The 18,650-nt window shown below is 37.5% G+C and overlaps 1 protein-coding gene across 11 annotated transcripts in view; it reads right to left on the bottom strand.

The window, feature by feature from the left end:
* Positions 1-6,816: 6,816 nt before the first annotated feature.
* The window catches only part of ets1 (v-ets avian erythroblastosis virus E26 oncogene homolog 1), a 54,844-nt gene continuing 43,010 nt past the window's right edge, over positions 6,817-18,650 (bottom strand). For 9 of the 11 annotated variants that reach the window (XM_067389620.1, XM_067389621.1, XM_067389622.1 and 6 more), the window contains 4 exons: positions 18,354-18,599; positions 16,745-17,005; positions 11,695-11,813; positions 6,817-9,585 (listed from right to left, as the gene is read on the bottom strand). In XM_067389620.1, the coding sequence (XP_067245721.1) occupies positions 9,370-9,585; positions 11,695-11,813; positions 16,745-17,005; positions 18,354-18,599 (842 nt within the window). In that variant the 3' untranslated portion in view covers positions 6,817-9,369. The remainder of the gene's footprint in view (positions 9,586-11,694; positions 11,814-16,744; positions 17,006-18,353; positions 18,600-18,650) is intronic. The other 2 variants (XM_067389626.1, XM_067389627.1) reach the window with 1 other exon arrangement.

The raw sequence follows: 18,650 nt of genomic DNA, 5'->3' as shown, positions 1-18,650 counted from the left end.
TTTATGTTATATTTATTTGTATTTATTTCATTTATAAAAGATTAATTTGCATATTTAAATAAATAAATATAATAAAGATAGATAAATAAATAAATATGTTTATTTCTGTTTATTTTTAATTAATTTATTTATTTTCAGCCAGAGATTTCTTAATTAGAATCATTTGTATATTTGCAATAAATAAACAAATGTTATCATTTTATTTAAATGTCAGTACAAAATATAATTAATATAATTATTATGTACATAAACAAGTAGATTAACAAATTATTTGTTTTATTATTTGTTTATGTATTTATTAGTATTGTCTTAATTATAAACATTTGTATTTTTTTTCATTTGTAATAAATTAATGAATAAATTAATTAATTAATAAGTAAGTAAGTATGTATGTATGTATTTACCAGAGATGTCTTAATTGGAATAATTTGTACTTTGTTCATTTGTTATAAGTTATGAAAAGATTGAGATATTAAGGTGTTTTGTGCATGGTTGGTGCAACTTTAAAAAAGTAATTTAACACCCTGAATAAATGACATTACATTACATTTATTAGGCCTTTTTTGTTTCCTATTTAAACATATTTACATTAAAATCGGACTCACAACAGAATAACTAATACATTTACTGTGAAAATCGACTCATTAATGCATCGATTCTTCCCAGAAATGTTTTTTTTTTTTAGAAAAAAAAAAGTTAGCTATTTAAATATTTGATGTTAAAACAATCAAAGTAAATACATTAACTGTTGCTAAGTGTATTTCTGAGTGTTTCCAGGTAAAAAAAAAAAATCACAAGCACCTTTATACATCGGCTTACAGTAAATGGGTTAAAATAAATATTATAATTTGCCAGCAGATCATGTGTCATCGCAGATACCATGAGAATGGAGATAGATCAGACACTGATAGTCCAATAGGGTCGGTTATTGGGCTGTAATGAAGTCCCAAGACAGTGTTACTGATCCCTGGTAATATTGACCCGAACCAGATTCGACCGTTCAGGACAATGAGCCCAGAATAGAATACACTGTTATGAAGAGGACATTGGGGAACCAGGAATGGGCTCGTATTTCACAAGCTCTGGCGTAATGGAACCACTGAGAAGAGCTTAACATGCGTCATGAGGGCCATCTCTCTCTCCAGCTCCTCACGGGGATACATGGCGCATTTTGCAAGCTAATTTATCACAGAAAGATCAGCTTTTGGAGCACAGATAGCCTCACATCACCCACTGACAGGACCAGGCGTTAGAAGAAATCACTTAGCAGTTCAGTCAGATGTTATTTAATATATGATAAAGTTCTTTTGATGTTAAAGTAATTGACAAAGAAGCACCATAATAGAATGATTACATGGATTAATTTCTGAAAGTTCTGTTTATATTAACCCTATTCACAGCCCCGACCCGTCGAGGCATGGACTCCTCTAGACCCCTGAAGGTGTGCTGTGGTATCTGGACCAAGATGTTAGCAGCAGATCCTTTAAGTCCTGTAAGTTGCGAGGTGGATCCTCCATGGATCGCACTTGTTTGTTCAGCACATCCCACAGATGCTCCATTGGATTGAGATCTGGGGAATTTGGAGGCCAATTCAACACCTCAAACTCATTGTTGTGCTCCTCAAACCATTCCTGAACCATTTTTGCTTTGTGGCAGGACCACAAATTGATAGATACTGAGCACTGCAGACCGGGAACACCCCACAAGAGCTGCAGTTTTGGAGATGATCTGACCCAGTCGTCTAGACATCACAGTTTGGTCCTTGTCAAACTCATTCAAATCCTTAAGCTTGCCCATTTTTCCTTCTTCTAACACATCAACTTTGAGGACAAAATGTTCACTTGCTGCCTAATATATCCACCCACTAACAGGTGCCGTGATGAAGAGATGATCAGTGTTATTCACTTCACCTGTCAGTGCTCATAATGTTATGCCTGATCGCTGTATGTATTCTGAACAATACTTCAGCAACTGAATAAACTATTGAGATGTTTAGATGAAGGCTTTTCAATCTTGTTGAGCCATCAATCCAATTATAAACTGGTTAGTTGGGATGTATGCATGTAAACAAAGCTGTTGTCTCATGTATAGGCTATTCCATATTTCCAATGTTGTCATTTGATATTTTTTAAACAAACATGACAACACATTATTTTGATAGTCCATTTAGACCTTCTACTAACTATAAGGAACTTTGCAACTAGCAGTCATTAGAGTTTTAGTACTGTTTAATAATGACTTTGATGATCCCCAACAGAAATTCTACTGACTATAAGTAACTTTACAACTACATGTCGGCTTATTCTACAAACCCGAACCCTAACCTAACAGTCCACTAATACTCGAATGACTGGTAGTTGACATGTAGTCACAAAGTTACTAGTAGACTAAAGTGTAATCAAACCTTAAATGTGTACTTTGTGTGTTTTCTTTCCACAAGTCTGAAAGACAGGTTATGAAAGCAAAATAGCCCAACATGGCAAAATGAACCAATGTAAGTCAAATAAAAAACAGTGCTTTCGCCTGTAGAGTCTTGCTTTAAATGTTTCATTCTTTGAATATCTTGTCATGTCCACAATTGACCCCACACAAGCACACAATGTTCAAGGTCTGTGTGTTCTCGACATCATTCAGCACTAATGGGTTCACGTTTGCAGGTGGTTCCTCTCTTACCTTGTCCGCTTCAGATCCGCACGCAACTGTGATCACACACGTCACCAAACACACACTAGCACTTTACCTCATCACTTGTTCATAAAGAATCTGATCTTGCTAAAAATAACACCTTCAATAGCTACCCTAAATATGCATTTAATTATAGATATGGCATGAAGTTGATGAAGAAGATCTTCATGAGGGTGTTTGGGAAGCGTGTCTCTCTCCCTTTTTGCACTTTGCAGTAGAAAAATTATGAAAATGGTTGTCAGGTTACACAAACACGGTGTATCTGTGGGTTTGAAGGCACCTACAGTTGGGGATTTCAAAAGGGTAATTTTCATATCTGACTGAGGTAATTTTCCATTACGGTTGAGTGAAAAAAACGAAAGAAAGGCAGAGAAAGAAGAAAAAAAAAACATCTTTGCAAGTGCAAAAGTGTTATAAGTGGTGAAGTTAGGTGATGTCCTATGCCTGCACGCTGTTGAAGAATTTCTGTCTCTTTCTAGCGCACACACACACACACACAGTTTCAACCGTTGTGCACAGGAGATGGAGTAGTGTGTGGAGTTTAAGCACAAATATTTATGCGAAAGTCTATAGCTGGCCTCAGCTGTCTCCTGTCAGAGCAGAAGCAGACAAACAAGTGACAAAATCACCCAAAATGCCCCACAAAGTCAAAATATAAGCGAGTATATATATATATATATATATATATAACGGCATCAGCAGCACCAAACAGAATGGCAAAAATAACGACTATTGTTTAAATTCCTCAAACACTCTTATCAGACATTCCCCATTTCCCATTGTTTGGACAAACAGTTAATTCTAGCCCAAACTCACACCACTGGTTGAGCCATGTTTTTGCAAGCTACAGCAAAGCAAAATTTACAACTTAAATCTATGTGGTTACACTTTTTCCACTTTAGATATTCCACTAACTATTAGAAACTTTGCAACTACATGTCAGTTAACTCTCATTAATCTGCAACTGCATGTCAAGTAACTCTCATTAGAGTATTAGCAGACTGATAGGTTAGAGCTAGTCTGTTGGGGAGCATGAAAACAAAGTGTTAGCAGATATTAAACAGACATTCGCACCCACTTTATATTAAGTGGCCTTAACCACTATGTACTTGCATTTAAATTAATCATTTGATACAATGCACTTATTGTGTACATACATGTTTTTAAATTGTACTTATATTTTAAAAACACCTGCATGTAATTACATCTGTAATTAATTTCTGTAATTACATTGATAATTACACTGTTGACCCATCCCTTACACCTTACCTCTACCCTTAAACCTACCCATACCACCAAACCTGTCCCTAACCTTACCTGTATCCCACCTCAACAGCAGCAAAAGTGTTTTGCAATTCAATATGAACCCAATAAGTACATTGTACTTATTTTCTTATATAAGTACATAGAAGTTAAGGCCACTTAATATAAAGTGGGACCAAGCATTCTACTAATACTCTAATGACTGCTAGTTGACATGTAGGTGCAAAGTCACTTATAGTTATTAGAACGTCTAAAGTTGACCATCAAAATAAAGTGTTAGCCCCAAAATGAGTTTTTTTCTCCTGCACTGAGTCAGTAATTTCCACTTCAGCAGCACTCACATACACCAAACTAATCTATATTCTGAAGGCTTTTACAGTGGGATTTGTCAATATGTATTTCACCTGATTTATATAACATTTTATTTCTTTTGAACCTGCAGGCTTTATCCACTGTTCACTGTTTTATCCAGATTGCTGTTCTGGAAATGTATGCATAGTTAATTAGACAATACTTAATTTGCATATTTAATCATAACATTTTAGAAAACTTGTAATATGAAACAATTGTCTTGTTTATTCAGCTGGGAAAAGTGTTTTTTGTGTGTTGTCGGAAAGAGCCCTGGAAAAAATTGAATCCTGCAATGCTTTTTTAATGTCTAAATGTCAAAGACAGAAACTACATCTAGTATACCAGAATATGATATGTCTCTAAATAGAAAATGCTGATTAGCAGAATATCTGACCACCATGACCAACTAAGAAAAGTCCTGACTATTTCTCGACTCAGAACATGGATATTCCCAGACCTAGTTACCAAATAACAATGGTAAAAAAAATCACTTCTTGACCTCTGCTCTGATTAAGCACAAACCACTGACTCTTTCTTTCCACAGAAGCGATACCTGCACAAAAATTTTCAGCTAAATTGTGAAGTCTATCATCCGTACCTTCGAGGTGAATCCCCTGCAAGTTCAAATGCAACAGCAGCAGCGTAGGAACAAAAATCAAAAAACGGGCATGGACAGCTTAAGGTACGAATCTTTGCAAAGTAAGAACATTTCCCAGAAAATGGAGAATGAATGTAGAGATGTGTGTGATGAAAAGGGCAACCAGTGGGTTATAAACCCCAGACAGAAACGGCACATCGATATGTGCGCAACATATAGACGCAACTGCAATGCACATACATAACCTACTGACGTTTGTGAAAAAATAACATTTATAATCAGCATAACAATTTCAATGAAACATTGATCACAGTCACATGATGTAGGCCTACACAAATGTACTTATTTGATTAATGGCCCAGAAATCCAAAAAAAATCTTCATTTTATGTCTAAGTTTCTTTGCTTTGCATTGTTAAACCCTCCTAAAATGGTTTATTTCCCAGTTTAAATCAGATTTTGCAGCTTCAGACATTTGGACTCTACTGTATGTGTGACTTTTTATGCTTTGGCAATATAAACCTATATTTATACAGCCAAGAAAGCTTCTTTGGATCTTGATGGAGAGGACAAACAATGATAAGATACGCAACATATAGACGCAACTGCAATGCACATGCACTCTAAAAAATGTTTGGTTAAAAACAACCCAAGTTGGGTTGAAAATGGACAAACCCAGCAATTGGGTTGTTTTAACCCAGTGGTTGGGTTAAATGTTTGCCCAACCAGCTGGGTAGTTTTATTTAACCCAACTATTGATTAAAAATGCCTATATGTCTGGCTTAAAATGAATCCAAAATAGGTGAGAAATTTAAAATCAGACACATAATTACTAGAGGCAACAATAATAATCAAAAGGTGAAGATTTATTAATAAGCAATTTAATAAATATTTATTGTTTATTATTCATTATCTTATTAATAAATGCTCATTTTTTGGGGGTTCATTTTAAGCAAGCAGTACAGTAATTTTTATACAACAGTTGAGTTAAATAAAACTACCCAGCACGTTGGGCAAACATTTAACCCAACCACTGGGTTAAAACAACCCTGGGTTTGTCCATTTTTCAACCCAACTTGGGTTGTTTTTAACCCAGCATTTTTTTAGAGTGTACATAACCTACTGACGTTTGTGAAAAATAAAATTTATAATCAGCATAACAATTTCAGTGAAACATTGATCACAGTCACAAGATGTAGGCCTACACAAATGTACTTATTTGATTAATGGCCCAGAAATCCAAAAAATCTGGGTTTATTTCCCAGTTTAAGTCAGATTTTGTAGCTTCAGACATTTGAACTTTTTATGCTTTGGCAATATAAACCTATATTTATACAGACAAGAAAGCTTCTTTGGATCTTGATGGAGAGGACAAACAATGATAAGAAGAAGAGATGGCCCTTGCCATTTGTAAGCTACATACTTGTGAATGGATTCATTGTGCCTGCTTTAGTTCTTACGTCAGTGGGCTTTATTTAGGGTCTTCGGTGCACACACGAGCAACCACAAATGAGCATATTCCCTAGCCCCTTCCTCAGAAGAGCCTGTAAGTCATGAAAAAGCCCCATATGATGCCGCACGCAAATCTTAAGCATGAGAATCAGAGGTAGCAGCCGGTCTTTCCGTGATATGCTTATGTTTGATGAAAAACTGCAGCTGCGGTATGTATGATGATTAGCAATGAAAGAAAGGAGCTGCTCATTTAACCAAGACTCATAATAAACAAAACCACAAATCTGCCGCAAAGCCTGCAGAGCGCTGCACAGAGAGGTGATAATTTGCATGCGTTAGCAACTTCATACCTGTGTTTATGTGAGTTACTCTTGGTTGATATGGGTGTGTCTTCCTTCGTGCTACTTTTGATTCAGCATTACTGCCAAAAGATTCATTTGGAAATGAATAACGAAGCAACACATGGATCATTTTGTCCACATATATTTTAATAACATAACAATTTAAAGTACAATAAGAAATAGAAGCTACTGTTTATAAAACTCTCCAGCGGAACGTAATGATGGGCCAGCATCAGCCTTATCTATACAGAAATGTATAAGCAGACAGGTCTTTAAATTCTTTAAATTCAACTTTTTCTTTTTTTTTTTTTTTCCTTTTCATTTTCATATAAAAGAAAAAAAAAATCGCTACATTTTGTCCTGCGCTACCTTTTTTTTTTTTTTTTCCCACGAAAGCACCAGCTGTCTGCATCTCATATTTCAAAGTTTATAAAATATAAATTATTGAAAAATATCAAAATGTTTGTGAACTAAATACATTAAATTTCTCATTTTAACAAAAAAATACAGAAATATAAAATATACAAAATAAGGCAAAATTGTGGGGAAATAAAAGCAACACTCCTCAGTGTGAACAAACATGTATGTATGCATCTTTTCACATAAATGCATCACTTTTTACAATCAGGACAAAGACTGCATTATGATCTGGACCTTATTAAAATAAGTCATGTTTCCATGTTACATGTCGCTGGCTTTTGGTGTGGTTTGAGAATATGTCAGGTAACATCACTGTGGGCTTTAACTAAAATCAGGCTTGTTATTTCAATGAGACGTTTTTAGCTTGTTCAGGTGATGTAGCATTTTTTTGTTTTTTTGTTGTTGTTCATGACTAGAACAAGCTTAAAGACTTTATTCTGAGCTCTTGTGAATATGGTTTATTTTATGAAATGTTATCTGTAAAAATAGACAATTCCAAAGCTCCACCAATTAGGATGGGTAGCATCCGCCTGTGTAAACAATACGATTTGTTTTCTTAGAAGAACGTTCTTTACTTTGGCTTTTCCCACAAGGTCTTGTGCTCGAGACCCTTCCCACACAGTGAATCAGTCGAAATGCTGCGCTGAAGACGGCACAAAACGATTCTAAAACTTTACATTTCAGTGTCAATGTTGCACTTTTTTTTTTTTTTTTTTTCTCTAAAACAACTACATTTAAAGTATGTTTTTCATTTCATGGAAACTGCACTATATAACTCTGGCTTAAGTCCCACTCAGTGATGACTCAAACAGTTCAATGGCCATAATACTGCATTTAAATGAACCATTAAATGAATCTTGTGACATTTGTTAGCCAGCAGCAGCGCACGCCATCACCTTGAAAGCTGCCGAAAGTATCAGCATGATCTGGTGGTCCTCCAATCTTAACGTTATATCAGCCACTACCATTAACAGTCACTTTCACAAACCATCTCGGAAATTCAACACCTCCCCAAAAGATCTTTCTTTGCCGCTGCACGTACTTTGACTATCCAGATGCATGCCGTGCGATGCGTGCGCTTTTTAACATGGCTAAAGCGCACAAGATCGTTCTCCAGGTTAAAACGCCTCACATGGTGCGGGTTTATGGCTTTCGGTTCAGTCTAGCACTGCCAGCAAACCGTTTGATTGCAAAGAGGCCCGGTTGAATGACATTTCAGATGTCACCTTCCTACACGCGTTTCAGTTTACCTCGAGAAGACGCAGTAAGTTCATAAATGTGCTATATTAAGGCAAGACTTTATGTAAAATGATTCACGTACAAACAAACCAAGGCAAGAAACTTTTGATGTCTTTTGTCTTAAAACAAGTGATGAAACGACACCAGCGGTGACATAAACGCACACTCTTTTTCACCACAAACGTGTGCTGCGACTGTCACCGTTGAGAAGCCAACGGCTGCTTTCATTTGTGTCTCTCAGTTTGACTGAGGTACGTCTCTTTCAACTGAAACGGTCGAGACTCTGGTATCTATTTTGATCTGGTGATCAAAAACAGCATTTTCAGCTATGGACATTGTGGTAAGAGCAACCGAACGTGACCTTAAAAGAAGCGGAGAGAACATCTAAGCACAGTTCGACTTCAATAAACCTTCATCTTCTGCATATGAAAATGTACAAAACGGTGCAATCTCTGTCCGGACAGCATCTCAATACAATTGGTCTCTCCACAAATTAATACTGACACATACAGATCTTTAAGAAACAATAAAAAAAAATAAAAATAATAAAAAATAAAAACTTTTGGTCCGGCTGAGAACTCACTTCCTCCTGGTGGGTATGCAAGGAGACAGAAACAGTAAGTAACTTAATTGTAAATATTTCTGCGATATTCCTCTTGTCTCTAATTTTGGCAACGCATTTAATAACAGGAGCATTCAGTCCAAAAAATGTCCATCTCTTTGTCCTCTGTTCCTTCCCGGTGTTTGTGCTACTGGGACAAAACGGCAGTTCTACCTGAACTTAGAGTTTTCCCTTCCCCGCAGAACTATAAACAATATAGACGCACAAAGTCTACAGATTCTAAACTTTGGTAAATGTTTTGACGCTTCCTTTTGTGTCCCGTATGAGCTCAAAACAAGACTGGACCACGACTAAGTGATAAGATGGAATGTGATTGGACCCGAAAATGGACGACCCGTTTTTTCTTTTCTTTCCAGGGTCTGTGAGGGACTTTTTCAGCCTTTTACTACCCGTCCAAACTTTACTCGTCCGTGTCCGGCTTGACGTCTAACATGGTGTGGAGCTCTTCGGGAGTGTATCCCAGCAGGCTTTTCAAGTCACACACGAAGCGGTAGACATAGCGCTTGCCGGACGTCTTGTGGATGATGTTTTTGTCATAGTAGTAGCGTAGACCACGACTCAACTTCTCGTAGTTCATCTTGGGCTTGTTTTTCCTCTTGCCCCACCTACGTGCAACCTAGGGGGTCAGGGAGACACGGGTCAGGATCAGGAACCCAAAGAAAGAATCATTCGCAAAATACGTGTCTGCTCATGAGATTCTATCGCGTATGCAAACATGCTGCTCTCTCACTTACAGTGGTTGAATAATGATTGTATCAGATACACTAGAGATAGACCAATAGTTGGTTTTCAACTGATAAGTTGAACAACAGCCCAAAACACACTTCATTAATGTATGCATTTACTTAAAGGATTAGTTCACTTTCAAATTAAATTTTCCTGATAATTTACTCACCCCCATGTCATCCAAGATGTTCATGTCTTTCTTTCTTCAGTTGAAAATAAATTAAGGTTTTTGATGAAAACATTCCAGGACTTTTCTCCATATAGTGGACTTCAATGGCCTCCAAACGGTTGAAGGTCAAAATTATAGTTTCGGTGCAGCTTCAAAGCGTTCTACGCGATCCCAGACGAGAAATAAGAGTCTTATCTAGAGAAACCATGACTTACTTTCTAAAAAAAAAATTTAAATTAGATATGTTTTAACCATAAATGCTCATATGGGCTGCGTTCCAGTTCGGTTTTTAAATGCCCTTCCCTCGCTAACTTCACTCGGTCTCGTTGACTCGGATGTACGTCATTGCTTACGTTGCACGAGTGCCCACTTCTGGCGGAACCTTTGTATGGGCTGAACTGGAACGTCCTAAGCCCTTGATCACTTGGAATTCGCAATGGAGCTGATTTATTATTTATTTTTTTCCCCTTACAAATTTGTTTAATACAGCATTCTATATGTATATATGTGTGTTTTAAATGTTTAAAAAATAATTAATATATCATAGAGTTGTTTGTGGTGGGGTAAATTAAACGCGATATGCGGTGACGTCACAATCGTGTTGCATTGTGGGTTATGGAGCTGCCTGAAGTGTACATATGAAGTAGACTCGCTCCCTCTGTCAAAATCGATGGAGCGAGGGTCTGTCCATATAAACTTCCCTCGTCCACTTCACGAAGTGGAACGCACTTCAAAATGGCGGCAGGGATTCCCCGAGGGGAAGTGTTTAGGGAAGTTCGCGAGTGCGTGTCTAAAACCGAACTGGAACACAGCCCTAGAACTAGCTCTCTTCTACTTCTCTATTAGAATTCCGGCAGTGTAGATGCTGCTAAGTGTATTACTGCCCTTGTCAGGTCAAAGTTTGAACTAATTGTTATATACTTGCACTAGCATATTGTATATGAGAATATAGTTCAAACTTTGACCTGAGGAGGGCAGTAATACACTTAGCAGTGTCTACACTGCCGGAATTCTAATAGAGAAGAAGAAGAAGAAGAGAGCTAGTTCAAGATGAGCGTTCATGGTTAAAACATATATAATTTATTTATTTAGAAAATGAGCGATGGTTTCTCTAGATAAGACTCTTATTCCTCGTCTGGGATCTTTGAAGCTGCAATGAAACTGTAATTTTGACCTTTAACCGTTTGGGCTCCAGTGAAGTCCACTATATGGAGAAAAATCCTGGAATGTTTTCATTAAAAACCTTAATTTTGTTTTGACTGAAGAAAGAAGGAACAGACATCTTGGATGACAAAGCGGTGAGTAAATTATTAGGAAATTTTAATTTGAAAGTTAACTAATCCTTTAACTAGCTACTACTTTTTTAACCAATAAAATTGGCTCTGTATTTTGGTAATATAAGCATGGTTGCATTTTATGTCAACTACATTCCAGTCATGACAACTCTCTGAATTAGGGCTGCACAACGATTAATCGCGATTAATCGTTTGCAAAATAAAAGTCTGTGTTACGTAATATATGTGTGTGTTCTGTGTATAATAATTATGTATATATAAATACATACACATACATGTTTATATTTAAGAAAAATTTTTTATTTATATATCAAATATTTATAGTTATACATTTTTCAGTTTTAGTTATGATTTTATGGTTTTAGTTTTGGATTCAGTTAACTACGATGACCCTGTATAGGGTTACAAAACGTAAACAAATAAAAAGTTATTGAAATTGAGCAAAGATACATTTTTAATACATTTTGAATTTCTTTTTTTTTCTCTCTCTCTCTCTCAGCTCTACAGACAGCATGTTGAGTGCATAACCCCTCACCTCATCGGGGTCGGAAAGCTTGAACTCCCAGCCGTCTCCAGTCCAGCTGATGAAGGACTGGCAGGATTTGTCTGTCAAGAGCTCCAACAGAAACTGCCAGAGTTGGATGGGTCCGCTGCCTGAATAGAGAGAAACAATACCACGGCTTAATACAATCATGTGGAGGATGTTCATAACAAAATGCTCAAGTATCATATACAGTATGCATCATATGTCAAAATACCATATCATTACCATTCTAGATTTCCTTCTATATTACAGTATTAAGTATAAAAGAAATGTTAGATTTCATATAGCATATAACGGTTTCACATGCCATTAGCTTTATGTCACACTGCATGAAAACAGAGACGTGACACAATGGAGTATTGACTGGATACTGCACCAGACTGCATGTCTTACTTGAGCTTTGGACTCTTTATGTGAATTCCAAACCACTGACATCATTCGGATTTTGCCCCAAGGCTAAATATCTGGCAGATAAATGCGTTTGATCACGCAAGCCATGATGTATATGTCTGCACGTCGCACGGGTGCATTTGAAAGCACACATATGTGTGATGTCTACATGTGTGTGAACGACTGTGTGGGTGTGAGAGAGAGAAGCCCTTGGTGGCCATCTGCAAAACGAGAGGTTTTTCTCACAAGCTTTAGCACTGCGTTCGCCCATAACCGTGATGGGGTCAACTTTAAAGACTTTAGCCTTTCTGCACGGTGATATATTTAAGGAGACATTTGAAATATTGCAATCGTGCATCTTAATGCATTTGATTGTGAGAAGCAATTTAAGGACTAGCGTGAAGGGTTTATGCGGTCGTGTTGACCTATAGAGATCCTGCAATGGCTTCACAGCTTGTAGGCAGCAGCAAAGCAGCTCGTGTACCCGTCTAGATAAGTTTTGGTTTTTCTTCATCTTGTGGTTTGTGAGCATTAAAATGAACCGTCACTTCATATCACACCTGCTGCAAAACAACAGCGAAAAAAAAAAAAAAAAAGTCTTATTCCCTGCAAACATCAAGTCCTGCAAGTCTAGGGATGCACTCGTACCAGATTTTTACATTTATCAGTAGACCATCAGTATTGGATATTAAATTGTGCATGCTCATTTTCCCTATTTTAACATTCAGAATGTGTCTGACGTCATCTCAAAGCAAACCTCAAAATGATTTTTTTTTTCTTCATATTGTACGTTACAATGTTGTGATGCCTAAATTCACTAGTAGCATTTAAATTCATTTTATTTTTCATGTATTTAAACAAACTAGAAAAGGATTTTAATGTCATTTATCGCATTAAAAAAAAAAAAAGTGTCAATTGTAAAATTATTTTACAAAGTTTTACACACAATTCATGTCACATTATTTTCGGCAAAGATTGCGTGCTACATTATTTCAGTTATCTTATCAGCATAATTATTTTGGTGAATTGGGTGGTAAAGCAAAGCAACGCACATGCAGAATAAATGGTGATAACAGCAGTCACAACTCATTCTTAGTGAATTCCCCACTGTGCGTTACATCCGGCTAAAAATATCCTTGCCGATAATGCAATAAAACACTAATGCAATTCTGAAACAGATTATCTCATCAACAATTCAACAGTTCATTCTAACCCTCTCCCTCTCCGTCTGCCTGCCTCTCCTTGTCTCCATCTAAACATATGAATCACCAAAATCACTCATCTGGATCAATGTAGTAATCTGTTTATGTAGGTAAATGCATTAAAACACATTCCACACGCACGGCTACTGTAACACACCCTCGTTAGACCCAAAGGAGCCGGGAATGGAAAGCAATCGGTCTGTCCCCTACATGCCTAAACCAAACCCTCAGACTGACAGAAATCCAGCGCTGACTTTCAGCAGAGCTTTAAAAGTACATTAAGGCCACTTTGCTTGAAGTGAGAGCATGATTACAAGCAAAGGCAAGGATTTCATGAGGTAGATCTGTGAAAACAACTCGGACCAAAAGCACTGGGCTTAAAGGGATAGTTCACATTAAAATAAATATTTGTGGGTGAATATTTGTCGTTCCAACTCTGTATGACTTACTTCTTTCGTTGAACACAAAAGAAGATGCTTAGCAGAATGTTCACACTGCACTTTCTCCATACAATAAAAGCGAATGGTGAGCAAAACGCAACAAAAGAGCCATAAAAGTAGAAAAAGTAATGGAAACACTTTATTTACATTACAAGAGCTAACAAGTATTTTTATTCATCTTAATGTAAATTTCAACATTAAAGGGATAGTTCACCCCAAAATGAAAATTTTGCCATCATGTACTCACCCTCAAGTTGTTCCAAACCTGTATACATTTCTTTGTTCAGCTGTATACAAAGGAAGATTTCTGGAAGAATGTATGTTACCAAGCAGATCTCGCACACCATTGACAACCATAGTATTTATTTATTTATTTTCCTACTACGGTAGTCAATGGGGGGTGAGATCTGCTTGGTTACAAACATTCTTCCAAATATCTTGGAGATTGTAAACGTGGAAGTTGTTTGGAACAACTTGAAGGTGAGTAAACGATGACAGAATTTACATTTTTGGGTGAACTATCCCTTTAAACTAATGCATTATTAAAATCAATGGTTGTATCTGTTAATATTATTTGATGGAACCGAGCTAACGTGGACTAACAACTAACAGCTGTATTTTATTAACTAACATTAACAATGATTAATAAGTACTGTAACAAATGTATTGCTCATAGTAAGTTAACACATTAACTAAGGTTAACTAATGGAACATTATTGTAAAGTGTCATTAGTGTCTTAAAACCTTAAGTTTGGTCTGTTTTTCACACAAAGCCATCATATCATTTTAGAAGAACTGAAATAGTGTCTGTAGTCATTTAAACTACTTTTATGGCACATTTGTGGTGCTTTTCTCCATGCACTTTCAAAAAACATGGAGAACATTGAGCTAAACATCCTTCAGTAGTCTACGGTCTAAATGATGACAAATTAAAAAAAAAAAAAAAAATTGAGTGAACTGTCCCTTTAATGTGTGCGTGCGTCTATCAGGAAGCCGCCCTATAAAGTTAAAAATCAGCCATCGCTGAAGAAAGTGTGTTGCGGTACTGTGGTTGTGTTGCTCTCCTCACAGATCTGATGGATTTGTACTTGCATATGTGATTAATGATGACAAACATGAAAACCTCAGAGCTCTGCGAGCAAATGGATCTTTTTTGTCACTTGCTGACTTAATCTACCTCATCTCTGAACTCTGTTGTGATGACACTGTGGCTAACACTAGTAAAAACAGGTAGTTCAGCCCATATAGATGTATTTCTTTGCAGTATGCAAATGCACATATACAGCTATGGAAAAAATTAAGAGACCACTCCAAGTTTAGAAATCAATGTTAAGTGGTCTCTTAATTTTTTCCATAGCTGTACATAGAAACAAACACAACAAAACAGATACAAACGAATGCGCAATTTACACTCTGCAGCATAAAATATCCACAACATGTCTCTTTTTTTAGCTCTTTTTTCTAGCATAGAGAATTCCACAAGAAAACCAACTCAGGTACATGCAAAACGGTCCTTTATAAGTTCAAAGGAACCTAAAATAGAAATGAAATGTGCCACACATTGAGTGGGCTCTGTGTTCTTTCTTTTACGGTAGGGGAGTGTATTCTTTTCTGTTGCATTTTCAGATATGTGACATGCGCAGGTAGGTTTGAGACGTATGGCACAAGGTTAAAAAAGCCCCTCGAAGATGGGCCGATAAAGGAGCTCTGATCTTAAGTGCACAGGGCTGCTATCACTTTGTGCTGTTGCCAAGACGACCTGGGAAATGGGTTGAGATGTGGGCCGCAGATAAGGAGAACAAGATGAAAACAGCGGAGAAAGAAACGGAGAGCTGGTGGCAGTGACAAAAGCGACGAGAGAGAGACAGAGGGAGAGAGAGAGAGAGAAAGCCTGTCTCTATTTTGACTTGAAGAAAGCCGGGGTGTGGCATGTTTGCTGGGTACACGAGCTGCACGAAGAAGCCGCTGCAGCAGTTGTGCTGAGAAAAAGATTGAGATGACATTCTTACAGCATGTAACAAATGTGGCTCTGTGGTTACGATGTGCACCAATGCGTTCAAAACTGGTGCACAACACTTTTTCACTGATCCAGTAAGACATTCAGCAACATACTTTTGATTCCAAATGCTTCCTAGTTGCAGAATTCACTTTTTCATTACAGATATTTCATATACAATTGACATGTATATGTATCTATTATATGGGTTGTGATAAAATGTATGGAATAACAAATATGGTGTAAAATATGATATTGTACATATATTAAATAGCATCATACGGTTTTGATTTGATAGGGTGTGTGATATGATATATTATAATTTAAGGTGTGATATATGGAATAACATGGTTTTTGATATGATATGATATACAGTATATGAAATGGTTTGTGATATGATATATATTATGATATAGAATAACATATATGGTTTTTGATATGACACGGTATACACTATATGACATGGTACGTGATATTCCATATATCATATTATATGGTTTTTGATTACATATGGTATGTGATGTGCCTGGAAGCTTGTTTTTTGCCACAGAATAAAACTTAAAAGACGATTTAAAAGATAATTAGGACTTTTTCCTCACAATTATGACGCTTTTTTCTAGCAATTGCGAGTTTATATGTCACAATTCAGACTTTTTTTCTAGCAATTTCAATTTATATCTCGCAATTCTGACTTCTTTTGTCAGAATTGTGAGATATAAACTTGCAATTGCGAGTTAAAGTCCTTTTTTTTTCTTTTTTCTCAGAATTGTTCGCGAGCACCTCTGAAATACACTTAAGTGCTGGTGTTCCCCAGGGTTCAGTTCTTGGTCCAATAATGTTTTCCTTTTATATGCTTCTATAAAGTTGTCATCGCAGTATTTGATGGCTTTCAGTATGAATCTAAAACTTTGACATATCTCAAGGTACTGGCTTTCTGCCTTATGCATTAAACCCAAATGAGTCAGAATTCAAATGAGCAGCTAGCGAGAGACTGAACGCGTGTTAACGCTGACCTGTGTACCCAGCGAGCGCAGCTGCCGGGATGACCGGTTTGTCCTTGCTGAGGTCCGAGCGCTCCCGCACGTAGTCTTTGAAGGTGCCCTTGGGTTTGTGTCCGTGCAGTGCAGTGGGATAGTCCTCCGAGTCGAAGCTGTCGTAGGAGGGAACTCTCTGTAGGCTGTTGAACGATGACTGACTACTCCAGGACTGCGTCAGCCTGTCACAGCTCTCGAAACTGTCGATGCTCTCAAACGAATCTTGACCTCCCAGCTTACCTGAGATGGAGATTTCAGTGTGTTATTAAACATTATCCACAGGCAATTTCCTTTGCACATATTCAAACAGACAGGGTTTGTTGTATGGAAAAGAGGAGCATGTACATTCTTCAAAATATCTTCACAGAACAGATTTATCCTAAATGTATATATTACAACATAATGAATTCATTCAAGTGACGTCAAATCACAAAGAAGTTGCTCGTTTGATTATAGTATAGGACCCTGACCTTATATTTCTAACCAAAGACCAATGTCTTTTGTTATTAAGGGTGCAAAGTTTCAGCGACCACACCAGCCAGGGAAGTTCAAGACCCAACCACGTGGAAAAATCTAGAACTGCTCCACACCACACTGTGTTTCTCTTACACAATATCCATGTGGAAATATTTGGGTTTTCTCTAATTGGAAGAAAATCAAAACAAATTGCTTCTCTATTTTTGGCCAAACTGGAGATAAAAGGCCGGTCTCGATTGAATGTCAATTACAGAATGAAAGATAATACAGAGCTGGGCCTGATCCTGAAATCTTCAATTGAAAAATTGAAGCCACATGTGAGTTTGGTGGCACCACAAATACTTTCCCACGCAGGAAAAACACAGCGCAGTTGCCAAAGCTGGGATTTACTGCACATGAAGCCTACGCGTACCTAGAGGGCGAAAGCCCAAATCTCTGCGTTGTTCAATAATATACAAGCGACTTTGACAAATCTCAATGTCCAATCCAAATCTTGATCATTTGTTCAGCTGCATGAAGAGCGAGACAGGCTGTTAATTCGACGAGTGGGAGTGAAACCAAACGTACGTGAGGTAAAGTTACTTCGTGAGAAGCCGGAACGCTCTTTTCACGCTTTACACCTCTCGCTCCTTACGAGAACCTAAGGCTCACAAAAACACCTCGTACCCCAGTACCGTAACCTCACAAGGACGCGCTGACACAAAAGACGGCTACCAGCGCTCTGTGGCTTTAAACATCTCTCACTTTGAAGCAAACATCTTTGTTTTTCTCTCCTTTTCCCCCACCGCAGTCAAGAGCATCTTGAGATGGTGCATGATAGAACCACAAATAAGCCTAACGGTCTGCTTCATTCCCTGGCGACGCATGCATGACTGCAGTAATGCGAGACGAGAATGTCGTGACAGACTTCGTTTTGAAGACCACACACTGCTGATCGCTGCGAGGGCGATGGGGATACATTTAAGCCCCGACGGGAGATTGTAAACATGCATCTAAGACGAGGGGAATTAGCTTTTGTTTATAACGCCGTATTAATCGATGCCTCAAACGTTATCTTGCATCATCTCAGTTTCAAAAGCATTGAAACACATGACCTTTGGCCCATACTCACCTCTGCTAATGCGACCCACACACATGTTGTCGGGTGACACAACTTCCTGTTTGACTGAAAAATAGTCTCCCTGCAGTGGATTGAGAGGTGTGTCTCGCAGTATAACGTTTGGATACTCGCTCTCGTATTTGAGTGACAGCAGGTCTTCTGAGCTTATGGGGTGAAGGGTCTGGTAAGACTCTGTTATGAAGCTCGGCTCTGAGTATTCGGAAGGAGGGACGCACTGAGGATGCTCAATGCCATAGTCTGGAGGACAGGAAGATGAAGAGAAGACAAACTTGTATTTAAAAAGATGAC

This window comes from Chanodichthys erythropterus, chromosome 7 (genome assembly GCF_024489055.1).
Source record: "Chanodichthys erythropterus isolate Z2021 chromosome 7, ASM2448905v1, whole genome shotgun sequence".
NCBI lineage: Eukaryota > Metazoa > Chordata > Actinopteri > Cypriniformes > Xenocyprididae > Chanodichthys > Chanodichthys erythropterus.
Note: the sequence above shows the minus strand (reverse complement) of the source record. Positions and strands in the feature narration are given on the sequence as shown.